The 22,331-nt window shown below is 48.2% G+C and overlaps 2 protein-coding genes across 3 annotated transcripts in view; both read right to left on the reverse strand.

The window, feature by feature from the left end:
* Window positions 1-9,324: 9,324 nt before the first annotated feature.
* LOC119449068 (tigger transposable element-derived protein 4-like) lies at window positions 9,325-10,674 on the reverse strand. Its single transcript, XM_037712259.1, has one exon. The coding sequence runs from the start codon at window positions 10,672-10,674 to the stop codon at window positions 9,325-9,327; it is 1,350 nt and encodes a 449-aa protein (XP_037568187.1).
* Window positions 10,675-16,121: 5,447 nt separating this feature from the next.
* Window positions 16,122-22,331, reverse strand: part of LOC119450786 (mediator of RNA polymerase II transcription subunit 30) — a 164,350-nt gene continuing 158,140 nt past the window's right edge. For both annotated transcript variants that reach the window (XM_049666236.1, XM_037714287.2), the window contains exon 6: window positions 16,122-17,318. In XM_049666236.1, the coding sequence (XP_049522193.1) occupies window positions 17,276-17,318 (43 nt within the window). In that variant the 3' untranslated portion in view covers window positions 16,122-17,275. The remainder of the gene's footprint in view (window positions 17,319-22,331) is intronic.

Consider the following 22,331-nt stretch of genomic DNA (forward strand, 5'->3'; position numbering starts at 1 on the left):
GTACTCACAGAATAAGTTCAGCTTAACATTCAGCTAATCAACAGTGAACGAGCAAGGGAAACCTCAGCGTGGGAACTGGTCTTCGTCTCGGCCCTCACAAATATGTTTGCTTGGTGAAACGCTGGCTCCAAGCTGAGGCTTCCCTTGGTCATCTGTTACTCAACTGAAGTGTTCATCTCCTTGCAACCTCTTTGCTGTGTTTGAATACATATACCGAGATTATTTTTCACCATGAAACCACAAATTCCATTTCCCAAGGATCTGTGAGCATTAATTGGGCTTGCTTATATGTTGATTTAGTGCCCTTGTTTATTCACACAATATTTCCAGAAGTCCTTGTAAGCACTGCTGTCTCCATAACGTTCCTTGGTTTCCTTACAAGTACTCAACTTGTGTCAAAGCCTTTGCTGCCGCACCTGAGCACTAAATGTGCAGCAGAAAAATATTAAGAGCAGGAAATGTGATGTAAAATTTAGCATAACGCCCCCCTCCCACACTTCGTGCCTCTCGCCAATGGGTTATGAGAGCAATGAGACATTGCAGCTCGAGCTTATCTTGCTGACAGTACATTTTTGCCGAGCAATTTTTTGTGTTCCTTTCTTTAATCTAGCTGAAATCGTCGAACGCAAAGAATGTAAAAGGTCAAGCAGCACTGTACGCAATCCAAGTACGAGGACAGCTCAGCATAAATATCACTGTCTGAACCTTCGTTCTCCCTGCTTTACGGCACGCCGAACACGATGAGAAAACTTCGCTCGATTTCAGCTTTGGGTCCCAATAAATAGATGGTTATCTGTGTTTCTGTGTTGTAAACTCAGTGACGGACAACATTAAGTCCACCTGAGCTGTACGAAAATTGTGATCATGTACTGCCTCATTCACCATTGACAATAAACAATGTGAGCTTACTTGTTTGAAGTGTTTTATTGCCAGTTGAGGCCTGTCGGTCACCTGGCGACATAATGAAGATATCTGTAGTCATGTTAGAGTACAGTACACACGAATACCTCCCCGAAAGCGGTAACCAAACGCCTCAAAGCAGCGAGCGAGCAGCGCGACCAGCCCTACGAACCGCTACCGTAGCGGCCATATTGCTCACTACATAATGATGATGATATTAGCACAGAACACCCATATTAGTTTCGATTCTGCCAGCGCCATCTCTCGGTCGCATACTTTAGTTAACAACGCCACCGCTACGCTTATTTTCGTTGCACTGTGGAAGGTACAGTTTCCCTTCTCTAAGTTTGTATGGGTGTTCTGTGGGGGAACCGCCAAGAGGAGAAAGAAGGAGGGGGGGGGGGGGGCTACATGAGGCCCAGGGCCCCCATTTGTCAATCCGGCCCTGCCACTGGTCCATGTTGTCTAATAACTGGGCCACTAGGTATGTGCTCAGGGTCGTAATGCCGTCGGGGTCGTTGCATCGTCGTCATTCCATTAGACTCTCGTCATACGGTGGTGATCACGCTGTCGCTTTATTATTGTCGTCACTTCAGGTACGTCACCCCATCGTCGTAATACCGCCTTCGCCGTTTCATCAACGCCAATCTTTCTTCGTCATTATATTGCTATCATGCTGTCGTCACGAAATCGTGATTATGTCGTCCTTGTCATGCCGTCATCGTCAGACAGACGCAATCAGGCCTCCATTGTCGTCGTCCTAATGCCGTCGTAGTCGTGCCATCATCTTCACTCGAGCTTCTTCATCTGACTCACATCATGCCGCCGTCGTCATACACGTTTCGTGATACAACCATCGATCGTCACGCCAATGTCATCATACACTCGTCATCACTCGATAGTCCTCACGCCATTGTCATGCCATCGTTGTCGCCACGGCATTGTCGCCATACAGTCGTGAAAGGGAAAAGTGTCATCCACCCGAATGTAGCACGAAGCTTTTCTTTAACGCTTCGCAGTTGAGTAAAAAATTCGTCCTGGTCCGGGATTCTAACCCGGGTTCAACGCCTTTCCGGGGCGGTCGCTCTGCCATCTGAGCTAATCTAGCATGCAGATCGCAGCGCGAGGGCGAATTAATCGACAACCCGAAGCACAAGGACACCGAATATGGCGAATCATTTCTGCAGAATCCCGCAAGGTGGAGAAAGTATCATTAAAGGGAAAAATTGTCATCCACCCGAATGTAGCACAAAATCTACAAAGGAAACCGATACGGGTTTCTCATAAAGGCCATTTCGCGCTTGAGGCATTCGTTGTGGTGCGGGATTCGCTTTCTACCTTCGTGCTACATTCGGGTGGATGACAATTTTAAGTGCGAAGCACTTTAGGGGCCAGGGCTGTCGTCGGCGTCTGTCGCGTGTGATCTGTCGTGATCACGCTCAAAACAAGCGCAGAATTGATCAAAACCGGTTCAAAATAAACTAAGATGATTCAGAATAGCTTAAAGGACTGAAATAATCAAGCATTAACTGCATTAATTAACCGAAATTCGTTAAGCTCTTCTAACTATCATCAGCAAAGCCATTGGCTACATGTACGGGGTTGTTTGGCTCCATGTGCCGTCGGGGTCGTTGCATCGTCTTCATTCCATTAGACTCTCGTCATGCGGTGGTGATCACGCCGTCATCGTCCCGCTGTCGCTTTATTATTGTCGTCACTTCAGGTACGTCATCCCAACTGGCGGTTTCCCACCAGTTGTGCCTTAGCAAAGGTGTCAAAACGGATGATGGATTGCCAAACACAAGATAAACAAAGATAAAACAAGATAAACATAAGGAAAACACAAGGGTAACACCGGCGCATCACTGCTTCGCACTTCCCCAAGTTTCACGTTAGTGGAGCTGCATTAGCGCTGGATTTGAACTGCACACGCTCAGGATGCACAATTTTTCTCTTTCATGATGCTTCCTCCACCTTGCGGCATTCCACAGAACTGATTTGTCATCGTCGTCATTCATTCGTTGTTATACCGTCGTCACGATGCCGCCGCAGTCCTTCCATATCGTCATCATTGTAATTTCGACATCCGACATCATGCTGTCGTCTTCACACCGTTGTCGTCAAGTGATCGATCGTCGCCACACTGACGTTTCGCCACCGTCATCACTTCAGTATGCGCATTCCGTCGTCTTATCACATCTTCATCGATCCATCGACGTCGTTTCTTGATCGTCATTCTATCGTAATCATGTTGTAGTCATTCAACCGTGATTATGCCGCTGTTGTCATGTCATCGCCGTCATGCTGGTGCCATCGTAGTCGATCCCACTTCTTCATTCGGTTGTCGTCATACCGACGTCGCCACACCATCGTTGTCATCTCCTCGTCCTCATGTCATCGCCTCGCTGTCGTTTTACCATTGTCATAGTTTAAGAATGGACATCTCATTGCCGTCATATGCCGTCGTCGTTATACGCGCTTTGTCGTACGATCGATATCATTCCTTCTTCGTCATTACATCGTCACTGCATCGGCGTCATACAGCTATCGTCAGGCCTCCACGCTCGATCATGGGCGAGCTTGGCAAGCGAGTGGTGGTGGTAGTAGAAACGAGTGCCACAGCCAAGTGGGATAATATCGGAGTAAGGACATGTGTAGCTGAAGCAACGAGTCTCAGAATTACCACTATACGTCTTAAATAAACGTGACTTAAGGAATATGGTCTGTCGCTACATTGCTCGATTCCAATTCGCAATACCATCGATCGACAGCCATCGTGAGGTGAGATGAGTTCTGCCGTAATTTTTTTTCTACAATTTCGTTGTCCTGGGTCCTTATTTAATGCAAAAAAATGAAGATTCGAAAATATCATTCAGTACCCCTTTGTTGCCCCGGAAAGGCGGTGGTCCCGGGTTCGTGTCCCGGACCAGGACGAATTTTTCTTCAAGTGCGAGGCTTTTCTTTCGAGGACCCCGTATGGGTTTCCTTTGTGGCAATTGCAACGATTGGGGTGGATGTCTCCATGTCCCCTTTAATTACTTCTCTCCACCTAGCAGGTTTCTGCTGAACTATTACGTCAAGCACTTGCTTCGTCGAATTTATCAGCTTCGAGTTGCTGATAAATTCGACTTCGCTCTGCCATCTGCTGGCCACCTGGTTAGCTCAGATGGTAGAGCGGCTGCCCCGGAAAGGCTGTGGGTGGATGTCTCATTTTCCCGTTAAGTACCCCTTTAACGCTCCTTACTTTACAGTTTCTATACTTCCTGCTCAGTTTTGTTTGTTTTCTCGACATTTTCCTATGCAGGTACGTAATAACCTATCTGGCCATTCTTTTTTTTGTTCAATGGTGTACTTACGTGAGCACTTGATTCCTCATTTAACCGTGCGCCAATGGCACTTGCAACCTGGGATGTCGAATATAACTGTCGAGAGGATTCGTAAGGTTAACGAAGATCAAAAATGCTATAGTTTCCTGTCGAACGCTTTTTAGATTTCTTCGCTTTCGAAGGCTAAACCAATGCCCATAAACATTGACTCAATTATTTTACCGCCTAAATTATATTTGTTAGAATCATTGGACAAATTTGCATAGGCTTAGAAAAATGCTGCACAACTCAGTTACAATTGAACTTTGCTAGGCTAGCATTCGGGGATAATTTTTTAATGTAACAATTGCAGAGCTTGCGCACGTTGTGCGACTGCTACCTGCCTCAGCTGCAGATGGTATCACAACGGGCATGTTAAAAAAAGTTAGTTTCGCCTGACAGCTGTCGGGTGAAGCGCCGATGGCAATAGCAAATTATTGGATAGCTATGCGAAGTAACGTTGGTCGTTTTATCAGCTGCGAAAACTGCTGGAAAATTCACTTACTAACAAATTAACAAGCACCTTGTAACGCGCGCACAGGCAAACACGAAAACATATCTCGATGAACGCGGACACATGCTGCCAAAACACTTGCACGATGAAGAGCGGCAGCAGCTGCGTGCGAATTACCCTTGGTGCCGCCTCTCGCTTTAACGCGAACGAGGCGCGAGAGAACACCGCGCACACGAATCTATCTCAGGCCAGCTTGCCTTCGAACCCCGCACAGATTGCTTCAAAGATAGGACGCATGCGGCCGCGCTCAGGCGCACCGCAGGTGGAGTAGATGCGCACTAACCTGCCCCCTTCCTCCTCCTCTTACTGCGCGCACGTCTCTCTGCTCCCCATTACGCGCGTGTGAACGGGGCGCACACTCTCTCTGCTTGCCACCCTTGCGAGCGAGCGGACACCGCCTCATCACGCCACCATCCTTCTCAAATCCCCTTCGCATGTTTTCGCTCGCACCTACAGCATACGGCGCCAGGTCGCGAGGTCACCACATTTGGACTTTACACAGAACATCACGGCCACGACAACGGAAATTCGCATGGAGTGTCCATGTAATTGCTATCGCAATAAAATATTATTTGACTGCTCAGAGCTTACCAGGCATTCTTCTTAAGTCATGTTACCTACATCGCGCCGTACCTTAATTGGGGTAAGGCGGAAAAGGCCAAACTCGACTCTCTAATCAGAACCGGTATCAAGCGCGTGCTCGGCCTTCCGCAGTCCACGAGCACCGAGAAGCTGCTGGAGCTGGGACTCCACAACACTATCGATGAGCTAATAGAAGCTCACACAGTGGCTCAAATAATGAGATTGTCATCCTCTAAGCCAGGGATCAAAATTTTAGAAGAAGCGGGTATCCAACCCAGACATGAACCGGGGACCAAAATTAGCCTGACCCAGCAAGCCAGAACTCGCATCATGGTTGACCCCGTACCGCGAAACATCCACCCAGTGCATAACGAGGGTAGAAGATTCGCGAGAGCCAAGTCGATCCTTAAAAAGATCAATCAGCACAAACTAGGGGCCCTCTTTGTCGATGCTGCCAGATATGACAGTGGGGATAAGTTCGCTGTCTCGGTTGTAGACGCGGAGGGCAACCTGCTTAATGCAGCTTCTGTCTATACTAAGTTTGCACATGTGGCGGAGGAAGCGGCGATCGCTCTGGCTTTTCACAGCGCAAAAGTTCCCCTTATCATCTTCTCGGACTCACGCACAGCAGTTAGATCCTTCTCGGCCGCACTAGTGTCTGAACAGGCGAACCATATTGTGAACAAAGCACTTCAAAGAACTCGGGAGAGCAGCGAAGGAGGATACCACATCTCGTGGTTCCCAGCCCATATAGATGCCTCAGTTAACCCGCTCGGATGTAATCCTAACGAGCAGGCCCACCGGATAGCGCGCAATTTCACGTACCGCGCTGTCAGGGGTAGCCAGGCTCGGAACGAGGTCAACATCCACAAAGATCCATTATGTACCTTCCACGAAATTGTTTCCCATTATCGTCTCGGCAGGAGGAAATTTCCACCCCCCCACCCCAAATTGAACAAACCTCAGGCTAGCACAGTCAGACTTCTGCAAACCCGTTCGTATCCCACTCCCCGGTCCCTTAACAGGATAGACCCTGACCATTCACAGTCGTGCTCCAAATGTGGTCATGACTCATGCTCTTTTGATCACATGCTCTGGTTGTGCCCAGCCCTTAACGCCTCTCCACCCATCACGAAAGAGCAATGGGAGGAATCCCTCAAGAGCAGCAATCTTCAAATCCAACACCAGGCTGTCCAGCGGGCCCACGACATCGCGACGGGACTTGGTCTCCCGGTCCCATCGTGGGCGGAGCCACCGACTTAATCTGGGGGAGCCTTCGGCTCGCCTAGATCTTAGTTCCTCAGGACTCAAATAAAGTTCTTGTCATGTCATGTCGTGTCTTCACAGGCACCTCCTTAATATCGTCAACAGCTGGGTTTTTTTTTTTCAGATAGGAGACTTGCTAAAATTCTTCCCCTGCTTAAGGAACATGGACCTGGATGAACGTAGGCCCATTGCATAACCACATAATATTGTTACAAGCAGGAAAAATTTTGTATTATTGGGATAAGTGCCACCAGCTGTATTGGGACACGGGGTAAGGAGAAAGACGTTCGCCTAGCGATCATGGAACCTGTTTATTTATTTTTCAATTTTCATTTACTTCTTTATCCTATTAAAATCATGTTTTATAATCTACCTATTAATTCTCATATACGTACGTATTCCCAAATGTATGTTTGCAGTATTTTATAATTCTCCTTTCTTATTATGTCGAACTACCCGGTTCTTGGCCAATCTCCCAGAGTGGGTATGCGCCACTACCATCTAGGCTGGCGCTCATCTACCTAGGCTGGCGCTCACCATCGGTTACGTCGTGTCCTAATAAACCCTCTCTTCACAGAGTAACCCGTAAGAGAGTCTACCAGGAGGAGTACTTGTGGGACGCTTGCGACGTTGACATTCGTTGCAGCTAGACACGTACTGCCACGCCATCTGACACTGATTAGGCCAGTAAAATCTTTCTTGAAGACGGCAAAGCGTTCTAGCTGCTCCCAAATGACGGGAGGTTGGTTCGTCATGCATAGCCTGCAAGATGGAAGTGTGCAGACTTTTCGGGACCACCAAGAAATATCATGAGCCCGAGGTACAGAGTTCGTGTATACAAGCCCATCACGTGTGCAAAAACAATTGGCTGTCGACTTCTTTTTGGCAGCCAGCAGTTGCTTTAAAGTGTCGTCGTTTTGCTGCTCAGTCTTAAAGGTATTTAGATTAGGGAATGCTGGCTCCAAGAATACGATGTAGTGGTAGAAGTCCGCGTCACAGTCCGTCGTGGGAAGCGGTAGCTGCGAAAGGCAGTCTGCGTCGGCGTGCCGTCGACCGCTTTTATAGGAAACGGTGAAGTCATACTCCTGTAGACGGAGGGTCCAACGTGCAAGCCTACCAGAGGGATCACGCAGATTGACAAGCCAGCACAAAAAGTGATGGTCTGTGATGATGGTGGAAGGGCGTCCGTACAGGTATGACCGAAAGTATTGCGAAAATCACTCCGAGAGATTCCTGTTCCGTGACGGTGTAATTGCGCTCAGGCTTGCTTAGAGAGCAACTCGCGTACGCTACGACATGTTCTTTGGTGTCGAAGCGTTGAATAAGAACAGCGCCGACACCAATACCACTAGCATCCATGTGTAGTTCTGTTGGAGCCGCAGGGTCGAAGTGTTTGAGAACGGGATGGGACGTCAAACGGAACTTCAGTTCATGAAAAGCAGACGCACATTCTGGGGTCCAGTTAAATTGAACGCCTTTCTGAAGCAGACACTTCAGCGGATGCGCGATGTGAGCAAATCCAGGAATAAACCGACAGAAGTATGAGTAAAGGCCCAAGAAGCTTCGTAGACTGAGCGAAGTTACTCAAAGGCTGCGACCGCAGCCGTTTTTACTGGATCAGGTCTTGTGCCCTCTTTGTCCACTAGGTGGCCTAGAACAAGTGTTTGGCATTCTCCAAAGCGACATTTCTTGAAGTTTAGTACCAAGCGAGCTTTGCCTAGGCACTCTAGCACAAGATTGAGGCGTGCGTTGTGTTCAAAAAACGTGCGTCGGAAAATCATGACATCCTCCAAATAACACATGTAGACTTCCGACTTGAACCCATGCAGAATGTTGTCCATGAAGCGCTAAAAAGTTGCAGGCGCGTTACACAGCCCGAGCGGCATCGCATTAAGTTCGAAAAGTCCATCTGGTGTAACGAATGCCGTTTTTTTTTCCTTGCCTGCCTTGTGCATTGGAATCTACCAGCATCCGGACCGCAAGTCTACACTCGAAAAGTATGAGGCCGCAGAAAGGCAATCTATAGCATCATCAATCCGTGCCAAAGGGTATACGTCTGTCTTGGTAACAGTGTTGAGGCGGTGGTAATCAACGCAAAATCGCCATGTGCCATCGTTCTTTTTTACTAGAATTACTGGGGCTGCCCACGGACTACTTGAGTTCCCGTTACAAGTTCCTTCAATGCAAAAGGAACGTACGCGTTCCAGTTACTCTTCGAACATTGCAACGTGTAGTTACATTAACGTAACCTTTGATCTTTTTTTTATTAAAATATAATGTCGGGTAACCCTGAGGCGAAATAAAGTGAGCAATTTAAAACTCACATTGACTTACTACATATATTATATGAACTAGAACATCGGTGGCAGCAGATTATCTCGATATAAAAGAAATCCGAAGAAACGCTCCGAGACGAATTTTTTCATGGAGCACCGAACATAACTCCAGACATGTCAAACTGCAATTTTGATGCTCGTCTATTACAAGTGGAACACAAGTGCAACACTTTCCATTTCGGTCTTCAAATGCGCAGTCAGGATACTGTGCTTCAGATGTGCAAATAGAATGTTACTCCCATACACCAATATAATACAGTCGCCGACCGATTTTTCGGACCTGGCGGGGTCCGAAAAAAAGTCCGAAAAATCTAACAGTCCGAAAAATTAGTTTTTGCCAAAAATGTTAACTTTATTTCATTCAGGCAGGCTTAAAAAAGTCCTTGATGCTGCCTTGCCTCATAGTACGCTTGGAGGCGATTAGGTTTGTCTGTATTTGCGCCAAGGTGACATCGTCACCGTAAACGCTCGACAATAGCGTCACCGCGTTGGCGATCTCCGCCGCCGACGGCTGCGGGCGGTCATCGTCGTCATCATCCGAGCCGCTCTCCGGCTGCTGGACAACCTGGCGAAGAATTTCGTCGTCTGTGGGCTCCGCGCACGAAACAACGTTGTCGTCCGTACGAGCGAAATCTTTAAATGTCATCGTGGCAGGAACGTCCACTCCACCACTGCGCAGGTCGTTCATTAAGTCATCCCCGCCATCGGTGCCATCCGGGTCGCCTACGTCCAGGTCATCCGCCTCGGGCTCTTCGGCAGCAGCGAACCCTGCATGCCTAAAGCAATGCGCGATGGTTTCTGGCTTCACCGCTTTCCATGCATCGGCTAACATGTGGATGGCGGCCAGAAGGTCGACCTTGTACACCTTCCCGCTGTCGAGGCACAAGACGGTGCGGCTGAGCATGCGGGCACGGTAGTGTGCCTTGATGTTTCTGATCACGCCTTGATCCATTGGCTGGAGCACGCTTGTGGTGTTAGGCGTTAAAAATTCCAGCCGAATGGCCTCAAGGTTCGGCACGCTACCGTGCGCGCCACAGTTGTCCACAAAAAAGATGACCTTTCTGTTCTGCCGTGCAAACTTGCGGTCAAGTTTGCGTATGTATCTTTCAAACAATGATTGCGTGATCCACGCCTTGGAGTTGCTGTCGTATTCCACAGGGAGGGTTCTCACAGCCTTAAAACACCTCGGATTTCTGGCCTTCCCAATAACGAGAAGAGGCAGTTTTTCCGTTCCGGTGGCGTTGGCACCAACCATCACTGTTATACGCTCCTTGCTGAGCTTCCCACTGGCGCACGATTCCCCCGAAAATGCTAGCGTACGATCCGGCAGCATCTTAAAGAAAAGTCCTGTCTCGTCACAGTTGAATATGTCCGAAGGAGCATATTCTTTAAGCAATGCTTGCAACTTCGTGACACGGTAATCAGACACAATAGTCTGATCCACCGCTCCGCTTTCACCACTCACTTTTTTGAATGAAATTCCGTGCCTCTTCTTGAAGCCGCGAAGCCATCCGTCAGTAAATTTGAACTCTTCAATGCCCATTTTGAGAGCGAACGACTCCGCCTTTTCTTTTAACAAGTCTCCCGACACGGGCAGGTTCTTGGCCAAAACTCCTTTGAGAACTGGCCAAAACTCCAACGTCAGGGTCGTGTACTTCCTACGCTTCTTCGCACCGCCTGGCTCTCGCGATGGCACAGATGGCGGAGCCATGGCGTCAAGCACGCAAAATACGATGTTGTAGTAGCCACAAGGAACCACACAACGTCTCGATGCAGCGCGACACAACACGTGCGGAATGGCGACTGAAACAAGCTGAAGAAGCTACAACAATAAAAAGAATCCTTCCTTCGCCTCCTCCTTTCCCGTCCCCAACGGTGTGATGACGATAGTAGTGCTGACCGAAGACGAAAAAGTAACGTCCCGTGCTGCGTTTTCCAAGTGCGCTTTCTAATCTCGGAGGCAGCAAAGCCATTCGAAGACCAAATTTAGCCAAGCTGGCGGAAAATCCAATATGGCGGCTTCCACAATGGTTGGGAGCGTAGCTTTAAACGAGCGATTTAGTCCGAAAAATCCAACTTTCAGGGGCAAATTCGTCCAAAAAATCGGTCAAAAAATGCATTATCTCTATGGGATCCTTGACGGTGCATTTATGGAGTCCGGAATATCCAACAAGTCCGAATTTTCGGAGTCCGAAAAATCGGTCGGCGACTTAACATTTTTTTGCACAAGAAACCGCATGGAAAGGAACAATAGATAGGCATTTAAGGAATGCTGATTCAATATTGTAATATGCGGGTCACGTGAGGACTAGAATTATTTCATCCGCTGCAAAGTCCCTCGAGTGGCACTGCGATCCTGACGTCATCGTTCCTCTGCGGCAGGCCGGCATGGAGGAAAGAAACTACAGGAGGGAGCCTCGCGTGACAATCTCGAAGCAAAAAATAAAAAATGACGTCACAACCGGAAATGGCAGTGATGTCAAGATCTTATGCTGCTTGGCGCGAATCTTTGAACTTCTTCAGCGTCCAGCATTTCTACCGCTACGCCAGCAGCTGTATTTTTTTACATTTTTTTTTATGCTGAGGCGAGCTTGCGGTGAAGCGCAAGCACGTCATTAAACTATAGGAGTGGCGTATGTCTTAATGTGTTCATAATTAGGCTGTTATTGACGGCAATTGTTCCAGTAGATTCCTTAGGAAGGCGAGTGAATAGGATGGAAATCAATGACAGTGCCACAGAAGTTTCAAAAGCAACTTCACATTTATTCATCTATAATAATGCAACCAATATAACTGACCAAACAAAACTTGTTTCAATGGATGAAAAATGCTATGGCCAGCACAGAGTCATAATGTATAGCAACATATGCAAAACCTTTTCACAGTCATTCGCAATTCCAGGTGACACCATGTATTCATATCCAACAGTAATCAGACAAGACAACATTGGTCAACATTATCATTTAGAAAACATTATACTTACTAATTTAGCTTCCCGACAGACACTCAGAGCCTGTGTTACGGAGAGTGAACGAACACAGCGCGACGTTTCTTCGCGGAGCGTTCCGCATTTATCGCCATGACGAGATACAGCGCATCTGATGCCGTAGCGGGAACTTGCACGATAACAAAAAACCTGCACTCTTGAACCTTTCGCCAATGAATGCCGTGTGCTAGGCCACGCAAAATTTGAAGTGAAGCGCATGCCACACTTTGAACAAACACGCAAGGAAAAAAAAAAACTCGGATGAAACCGCTGCGTTCAAGTGAGCAACGCCATTCCGCACGATATAATAGCTGGTTTGCACGCCAAGTTTTGCACCAGAATCCCTGGTTGGTAGGGGTCACCAAGAACGAACTAATAAATTGTGGAATAGAAACAAATGAACATTTGTTGTTTTAGAAGAAAAATATTTGAAATGAAATATTTACTCGTATGACAGTATTTGGATTTAAAATTTTCTAACATTTTTTTCACATAGGTTTCCTCATTTCAGTGTTTGTCCCCCCCTCACCTAGCCGCGCTTTAGTCGTGCACCACTAACTGATATCTTTGGCTATAGGTTTTGGCACGCTTTTCATTCCAAGCTTTACGACCTATATTTAGATGGACCTTGGCTGCGACGCCTCTTCGCAGCGGATCACGTGGCGCGACGTCAGACCTGCCAGGCTTGCGCTACGGCGGCTCAAGGTCATTGCGACGCGATGAATGACCTTGCGAGACATGGCGTAGTAGAGCTCTAGCTCTAAAAAAGTACACCATAGTCACTTGACAGGCAAGCGGTAATTCTTTGCGCATCACGTAGTCGCCCATCCGCCCTGCATGAGGTGCTACGTACGTGTGTGTTTGTCCAATGTCGTCGAATGTTTAAAGAAGGAACACCGTTCCCTTTGCCATTCCTTCGTAAACCTAACGAGTTACCGTTACAGTTCCACCGACCCTTAGCGGAACGGTGGCGTTCCTCCCAAAAGGAACTCGTTCCAGGAATGCCGTCCCGTACAACACTGATCCTTATCTTCGCTTCACATCATGCTTGCCGGACGGCAGCATAAAAAGCGTTTTTCAATCACTGCAGAAATTACAGCGACCGTAGACACAGCAACTCATGACGAAGAGTAGAAACAGCGCCAAGGAAGCGCGCTGCTCTTAATGACGCGCCCACGACGGAAGCTCCCGTCAACATATAATCTACACACTACGTACACTGCGGCCCCTATTCATTCAGTTGTCACGAAAATGGTGCCGGAGAAACTTATGAAAGCGCGCGCTTTTTTTCTCGGATGAAAAAACTAAACGAAAAAGCGCGTGCTGTCACGTGACGACGGCAGTCCAAACAGAAAGGGCAGCCAGGCGGCGGAGGGCGTGGGTAAAGGGAGACAGGCAGAGAGCCCGCACGGTAGCGGAAAAATTGAAAGGATGGCGCTACTTTTAAACATTGAAGGGCTTTCGGTGCAGCCACGCCGAACATGTTACGTCTAAGGCAGCTCGCTGTTGGCATGATTCCCAATCTCCGTCACTGCTGCTCTGGGCTACGGTGGCTAGACGGGGAAGGTAAGAGAAACGGCGGCGGCGGAGTGTTGCAAGCAATCATGACAGCAGCGGCGGCACTGCAGTCGCCAGCAACATCGCTCCCCGGGTGGGGAGACACGGCGGTTGGGGCCCCGGGTTTCGAAGCGGGCGTTTTCGTTCGCAATTAGCGGTCGCGTATTTGATATAACTAGCGTCAGTAGCGTACCCAGGATCTCTGACAGGGGGGGAGCAAGCACTTTGCATAATATGCAGTTTCCTGGCTTTGGCCAGAGGAATCCAATGCCTAATAATTAAATAACAATGACACCAAGGATGACGATGTTTATTTCTTCAGCGTTTTACTCAGGCTTGAAAGAGCTTGATAGGGCCAAGAAGCCATCTGCAGAGCAGTGCATGTGGTCATCCATTTAAGCTCTTACCTATACGGTCTTGGCAGCAGTGAGTGGTGGCAGTGTCTGAGGAGGTCACTTATGACTGATGGAGTAGAACTCAGGAATGTCAGTTATAGCCTGGTTAACTCGGCCTCAGGGGGAGGGGGTGGGGTTAGAACCCCCAAAACTGCCCCCCGCTGATGTGCCACTGACTAGCGTTAAGCTAATGCATATCGTACCTTGTTAGCAGAGGAGGCAATAAATGACTAGAAGCTATCCTCTGATGAGTGGTTAAGTGTTAAAGATGCATTTGCTTTGGGCACGTGACAGCCGGCACAAAGATTTTTCGCTAGTCTCAGTAGTGGTGTGGGTAAAGAAGCTTTACCAATTTCTAGGCTCGCAGTGAAGAGCTCGTTAGGTCGTATTACTGCGACGCACTGCAACCTGCTCGTCAAATTGGTTCATACCAATATATGATGCTTTAGAAATCATTCCACCTAGGAATTAAGTACACAAACTTATTTTAGTTGCCATTGTGAACTAGAATGGTTGTGACCATGTAGAATACTCAAAAGGATGACAGACAGCACTTCATTATATGATTCAATATACAGGGTGTCCCAACTATCATGCACCAAGATTTAAAAATATGCAAATGCCACGTAGCTGGACAGAACCAAGATAATATTGCTTGCCGTCGCTTGGAGATGGTGCGATTACTTTTGCATTCTGCCTAATTACATAATTAGTCTTCATTAATTATTCAACTTCTCAAATATTATTAGATGAAAAGTGTGAATGAGAAAATTGTAGAGCAACATGAAAAATTCCCGATAGAGCTTTCTGGCACTCAACACGTGCTACATAAAAGTGTTTTTCCGAGCATGAAAGCCCGCGAATACACGTAAAATTGCCATGCGACCTGCCGCTCGAGGCACCTTGCATGTATTCGCGGGCAAATAATCACTAATTTTCTTCATTTTGCATTAGTGCAAGCAAGGTTTCATACCATGATAACAGCATCAATGCTGCTTGTAACAGAAAAAAATATTGACAGTTCCGTCGTAGGGATGAGTTATTGAAAGCAATAGCAAGGATTAATGTTGTGTCTGAGCCCCTGGGACAGTGTTCGAATACGTGGTTGTTACATGTTGGTGCGAGGCAACTGCTGCTGTGTTGCAGAAACAGCACCCTGTCAACTACCAGGTTTTGCCAAGAGTGGTGTGGCAGACATTGCGCGTCTGAATGATTGAAACCATCGGTATTTGTAGCTCTGCCTGTCCTGCTCCGACCATTGCATGCACGATGTGGTATGCACACAGCTGCATAGCAGGAACACTACTGTTTGTGCTCAAGGCCGCAGCGAAAGGCTGCACTGCCTCCACTGCAATGCAGAATAAGTGGATAACAGTGCATCCACTTGGCTTCGTAGTTTTTATTGCGATAGCAATTATATGGACACTTCAACCGGATTTCTGCCGTCGGCATCGCCGTCGTCGCCGTGAGGTTCCCTAGATAAAATCTTCGCCGCGCGCCGTATGCCCGAGCGGAAGCGTGCGGGGACGCGCGCTATCACGGAGAGCGAACGCACTCAATCTCCCACGTGCAAGTAAGGAAGCCGGAAGCCAGCGCCGGAGGGAGAGGGGGGGGCGCACTTCTCCTCTGCCAACAACCACGCTCGTCTCGCCCGCACGGTCTCTTATCTCCCCACGGCTCTGACCTTTATGCGCCGTGCATTCGCCGCTCAGTTTCCGTTGAAGCGATAGACCGCACGTACCTTCGCTGCTGCGGCGTATATATGCGCTTGCTGCCAGCGTTTTGACAGTCGTTGTCTGCAGTCATTCAGTGTGATCTATTCACGTTTGTTTGTGCGCGCTCACACCACGCTTGTTCATTCAGTTAGTAATAGTCGGGCCACATTTTCCAACGCACGCTACACATGCAATGCTGCCCGGATCGGCAGTGCAGCGCTACAGGTGTGTCCCTTCGCACGCGCTGCCTACGGGCAGCGCTTCTCATCAACACCACCGTTTCACACGCGCCTTCTCGTGGTCATCGAGTCTCTCTTCATGTCGGTCTACTTACGCTGCAGCACACCTGCTTACTTAATCAGCTCATGTTTACTACAATTCATATTGCTACCAAAGCCGCTCACCTTACTTCGTATGACATTGCTGTGTTGCTACCGCATTCATTGCTTCGCCCTTAGGGCAAAACTGTGACATTTTTCTGCAGTAAAATGCACTGTGCGCGTCATCTCTCGAGACCTACCGAGCCACCACGAGTTGGCTACACAAGCCCAGCCGGTACCGTGACGGCTCGACAGTGGCAGCGCGAATGTGTCTAGAGTGTCCATTTAATTGGTATTGCACTGAAAGAAAAACGGGACTCTGAAATTTCGTGTTGGTACTTCTTTATTAGTCATGCTGCCAAGTCGGGTCACTTGATCACCAATCTAATATGTTCTGGCACAACTTGCATTTCTGTGTCATGGACCACTGAACCAATGACTGTTCTTGCAGCCTTTCAAGCACCCAAATATCTCAGAATTGATGATGGCATTTTCACGCACACTCTTGTTTCTCGGGCTTTTTTAACAGCTTCGTAATTTATATAAAATTGAACAATGAAAACTCTACATGAAATTCATTTCTTAGAAGCACTGATTTAGAGCAAGAAATCACAGGCGAGTTCTTTCATTCAATAGGCAGAAGGTGATCTTGCTCTCTGCTCACACACTGAAAATGCGTAAGTGCAGCCGCTGACTGCAGAAACCAGAATAGATTTGAAAAAAGAAGGAAGAGAAACTTGCAGACCTGTAGTGTAAGGGAATCCACAGGTCACAAGTCGCAACAGCAGTATATGCGTAGTGGAGTGCTCGAGCGCTCCAGGAAAACTCGGCCCCTCTTAACTCTATGTCTGATGCATTGGGTGCTGCCTCTACATGAAGCGTGCTTCTGTCACCTTGCTTCCGAATATTTGCCATTCTGCATGTCATTCTTTTGGCATCTCTGGCCATTCCTAGCCCTGCTAAACATGGTTGGCCTTCGGATCTCCTTTGCAGCTATTGAGCCCATCTTGATGTGCGTTCTGGACCTGCTCTTGCCCCTTGCAGCCTTCTTGGATGCAGTCATGTGCAGAAAGGAACCAAGCACTTCCCCAGTGGGCCTCTACGCCTCATGCACCATAACATGGTACCACGTCACATGCTCTGTAGTGAGCTTCTCATTTTCTAATACCGCCCGCCACCGTTTGTGCCTGCACATGGACTTGGGCTGCCTCGAAACAGCTTTGGGGTGCGACACCAACGCTCATTGTTGCTGGCTGACTCCATATCTACTTGGCTCCGCATATACTACTGCTGCAGCAAAAAAAAAAAATGCTAACACTTCAATAATTTACATTTCCTGTCACTTGGCTTGTGATGAGATCCTATGGGTAAACTGTAGATGTCTGTGGAGAAAAAAAGAACAAAAGAATTGAATTAGTTGCAGGCATATGACAACAGTCGAACCCACTTATAACGACACCAGTTTTAATAATTTATCGGTTATAACAATGAGAAGCTGTTGCACCATCAACCTTTGTATGTTTTCTATTTATTTATTTATTTATTTATTTATACTATACTGCAGGCCTTGGTGTGGCCCAAGCAGGAGCGGCATACAAATGATAATAAGAGATAATAACATCAGCAGACGTAAATTTACAGCGCGCAGAATATCAACCCAGTCCTACAGCTGCGAGCACAGAGCACGGAAAAGAACACTTGCTCATGTAATGAAGGAATTCCCAAAACAAATAAAGTGAAGAACATATGTAGAAATGAATCAATACAGTTTAAGCGAAGTAAAAAAACAATAGTGCAACAATTGACTTGGATAATGCCCACATCTCATGCGACATCGGTGAAATAACCCGCTTACTACAATGCCCCCATGCCGCATAACAATGAAGTCTGGCTACTGGGTATCCGTGCCGAAAGCTAGTGGAATGTGAAATCCTTGAAAAGAAAGAGAAATTCGAGCCGCTGCATGCCGCAGTACGCCGTTTTCCAGCCTCCTCTGCATTGCCAGCCTCGTGCGCCTCTTCCCCGTCGCCCTTCCACCCCTCCGAACCCGAATGGGCTGCTTGCACCCAAAGCCCTACGCCACACGTCACCTTCCGAAACACGAATAGACCGACCAACTGTGCACTGACAGCGCTGGGCACTGCTACCAGATTGCTCGCTGGCCCCTCATTTTGCGCAGTTCTGCAAAAGGCATAATTTGCTCGTGCTTGTCTTTGTTGGTTGCGTTGAAGTCGTTCCTGACCACGTGGTTTCTCAGCCTAGTTTGACTTGCTGCCGAAACGGAACATGGCCGATCTGCCCGCTGATTACCGGCAATGCACGATGTTGCCAGTGAAAAGAAAGCGCACTGCTATAGATTTGGAAACGAAGTGCTTCTAACTGATGAGGCGATATCACGAACGTGCTTGCATCGGATAGCGACGGCAATAGTGCTATCGACAGTGCTATTGTCCAAATTCTTGCAAACACTCCACTTCCGGAAGGAAGACATGTTACCCACTTGCGCCGATGCACAGTTATGGTACTGCTTACAGCAGTACAGTAGCCGACCGATTTTCCGGACTTCGCGGGGACTGAAAAATAGTCCGAAAAAAATGTGGTTGATCCCTCTTATATAGGAATCGGTATAGAACACGAAAGTGAAACGTGTCTTTACAGAAGTAGTGTAATGTTTATTGCACATTGATATATAATGTCTATTGGTGTTTTGTGGCTAAAGCGCCCTTAGGCGTTGATGCACCCACGCTGACGCCTGGTGGCACGTCTCCTCCATCACGACTACCAACGTCGATGACCATGAGCAACCGTCGTGCATATGGAAGCTGCACTACGCTGCACACGCTAGCACAACGCGAAAGACGAAGCACGTAACTGACACACTAATACAACGCGCAAGACAAAGCACGTAACTGAATCGTCACCGAGTCAAATCAGCGCGTACAGCGCGTCGTAATTGCAGCCTCCGCGATCAACTTCAGAAACATTTTCAGAGCTAATTGCGGAGGCCACGCTCCGCTGTGCTGAGTACGGTGAACGCCACCTGGCGTTGGTAGTGCTTCTTGATGCCAGCGTCCCTTCGAATGCTGGCATCGAGGCGTCGTACTGCTGAGACCACTGAAGCGTTCACTGTCGGTGCGCGTTAGTGTCATAATGCACTACTTCTCTTTTCTGCTCGTAGGCGGCGGCACCGCCCCGAGCAAGAGCGCGGGTACACGGAGGAGTGTTAGATATATAAGGCGCGTCTGTGTAGCTCTCTGCAAATGCGTTTGTGGCGCAATGGGTTAAACGCTCGGCGATCTATCGTCGCGGACCGAGAGGTCGTGGGTTCGATTTCCAGATTTTGCATGTTTGTGGAACTTTTTCTTCTGGTTTCTTTCTTTGTATTATGTTCGTGTACATTGTAAGCTGACGTATTTCCGTGACGGAAATACGTCAGTGAAGTCTTGGTGGACCCCGGCATAAAACACTTTCGTGTTAAAATCGAGCAGTCCGAAAAACCGAACAGCCCGAAAAACTCGCCCCCCCCCCCCTCCCAAAGAAAAAAATTGAGGCAAGATGTCGCAGTTTCGCCCAAAAGGCGGAGCATCGATTGCGATAGCAAATTAATAGACAGCGATACGAAGTAAGGATGTTAGTTTTATCGGCCGTATAAAGTTGTAAATATGCGCTTACCAACTAAAAAAGCACGGTGTCACGCGCGCACAGGTTACATGAACACATCTCGCTCGATGACCGCGGGTAAATTGACCTTCGCGCTGTCTATTCTCTCGCTTCAACGCGAACGACGAAAAAAGAAAAAAAAAACACACACACAGCGCATACCAAGCTACTGGCACTCGGCGCACACCCTTTGTACCCATCGCAGACCACTTTCGAGATACGGTGCCTGCGGGGCAGCTCCGTCGGCAGCAGCCGCAAGAGCTGAACGCAACTCCTCACCGTCTCCGTCGCCTTCGCCCCGCGACCCGCGAGCGAACTAAGTCCGCGTGCCTGCGCCTCCGGGCGCCTTCATCTCCCGCGTGCGCGAGATTAAATTGCGGTTGCCGGCTGACCCTTGCAAGCTTTCACCCGCACGTACGGCGCAACCTAACTTAAAAAAAAAAACCCGGATTCTGCTTAAGTGATTATGATGATGGTGCTGAGCTGACCGAAAAAAAAAAACCCAAAGAAAGTGCCGCTTTTTGGAATGTTTTGTCGGCCAAGGAAGAGCTGGCATGGCCTCAGAGACAGGAGGATAGCATGCGTGTACTAATCTTGAAGGCTATACAGAGGGGCACTGGAAGCCAAGCCCGGCCAAGCCAGCGGAAAATCCAACATGGCGGCCCCCAAGATCGGGTAGCGTGGCTCGGAGCGAACGATTTAGTCCGGAAAATCGAACATTGGCACCTAGATTCGTCCGAAAAATCGGTCGCGAAAATGCATTAGCTCTATGGGAATCCTGATGGTGCATCTATGAAGTCCGGAATATCCAACAAGTCCGAATTTTTGGAGTCCGAAAAATCTGTCGGCTACTGTATTGAATGTATAACATAAAACATGAGCCAAATCCATGCAGGTACACCGAGCAAGAAGCTGAGAGCATAGCTTGCTACACCTGCCTTATTTTACGGCCTGATGCGAATCTGCGGGCTCGCGTTAAGGTGCATTTTGCTGCCAGCTCGGCACTTGTTCAGTACCGCGCAACGCGCGTCAGTCGAGTTTCAACACACACATAGAAGGAACAGCTAGCGCAGTGGTCATGTCGATGGATTGGCAGGCACCAGCAAGGGATGTGGTATACAAGATGATGTCACATGAGATGTGGGCATGCCGCTCAGTAAGGTGCGAGATGAGCAGCAAATGTCATGAGTAGCATGCCCACAGCACATAGGGCATAGTCTGCTATATGACATTGCTCGCCAGTGCTGACCTGATACAATCAACATGCCCCCTGTATTATAGTACAAAAAATTGTAAGGAACAGTTATCAGAGCCACCTGCCAGTACCTGTGCCCCACATCCACTGTTCCTACGATGACGATGGCGAAAACAAATTATTACACTCGAACCTTGATATATCAAACAGCAAGAGAATCACGAAATAGTTTGATATAGCCAGAATTCCAGTTATAAAATGACGTAAAAAATGCGTCAATATCCTGTACAAGTAAATGAACAAATCACTCGCGGTGCAAGTGGTGAAGCGTCAAGCAAGAAATTTATTGCTTTGGGTTAAACAACTGCAACAGCGTAGCTTGCTTCTTATTGGCGACCGTCTGCCTAACCACGGCCTCCTCTACATAATCAAAACAGTCCACGAGGCCAGACCAGTGCCTTCTATAGCACCGTAGTAGCAGCATACAACGGCCAAGGCAGCCACAGCCTCTCTCGAAATCGGGAGTAGGGTTACATCAGTGGTTGCAGGATCATGTTCGGCAGCCACTTCATTACGCCGCTCGCCAATAACCTCTGCAATGATCTCCATGTCCGTCAACTCGGCCACGGTTCCAGTAACGTCATCACCACTGACGAAGTTGTCAATACACATGCCGTCTGTAGTATGCCAAAAATGTCGGCAACCATCGGCTTCTCCCCATTCTTGATGCGCCGGATAACCTCCAGTTTTGCAGCAAATGTCAGTGTTCGCTTCAGGTTTGTAGCCATCGCAACACAGCCCGCAGCACAAATCACACCGACCACACCACGATAACCACAACTGGCCTACCTAGCAGCAGTGCCCCGGAGGAGTCAGTGCATCAAATTCGCCGCACTGTCAAATAAGCCAAGCTGCGCTTTTGAGTGCAGCTACGTTCAAATGCCGTTTACAGCACGATCAATGTGAGCGTGTAGCCTAGTGTAGCAGTCGGAAATGCTCAGTACGCCACTGCTATCATTGAAGTGTGCTGCAGGCAAGCCTGCTGCCTGTCACCAAAGCAAATGCGGTCAAATGGCACTTCCGGCGCAATCGATATGTGTGTATAGCCTAGTGTGTAGCAGTCGGAACCACCTACTGCGCCATCACTATCTTCAAGTGTATTGTGGAAAAGCCTACCGCATCTCACGAGAGAGCACGCAGTCTGGAGTGGCGAAGTTCAATACATCCATTTTACATCTGACCCCGTTAGATATGAAAAGTTGAAATGCATGTTATTTTCGAAGTGATATGGGAAGAGTTCGAAATAAGCAATAATTCGATATATCCGTGTTCGATATCTCCAGGTTTGACTGTAAATACATTTTCATTCTCTGTTGCCGTGTGCTTTATTATTGCACAGCTGGCAGCAGGCATGTTGATGTGTCATTGATTGGACCGGGCCGGGATTTCGGTCTGACACACAGGCGAGCCAGGCCACACTGGCTCGCCTTTTCCTTGCTTCGGGCCCTGGCCAACACCTCCTAGAAAGCTTTTCAAACCT

Source organism: Dermacentor silvarum, chromosome 4, assembly GCF_013339745.2.
Source record: "Dermacentor silvarum isolate Dsil-2018 chromosome 4, BIME_Dsil_1.4, whole genome shotgun sequence".
Lineage (NCBI taxonomy): Eukaryota > Metazoa > Arthropoda > Arachnida > Ixodida > Ixodidae > Dermacentor > Dermacentor silvarum.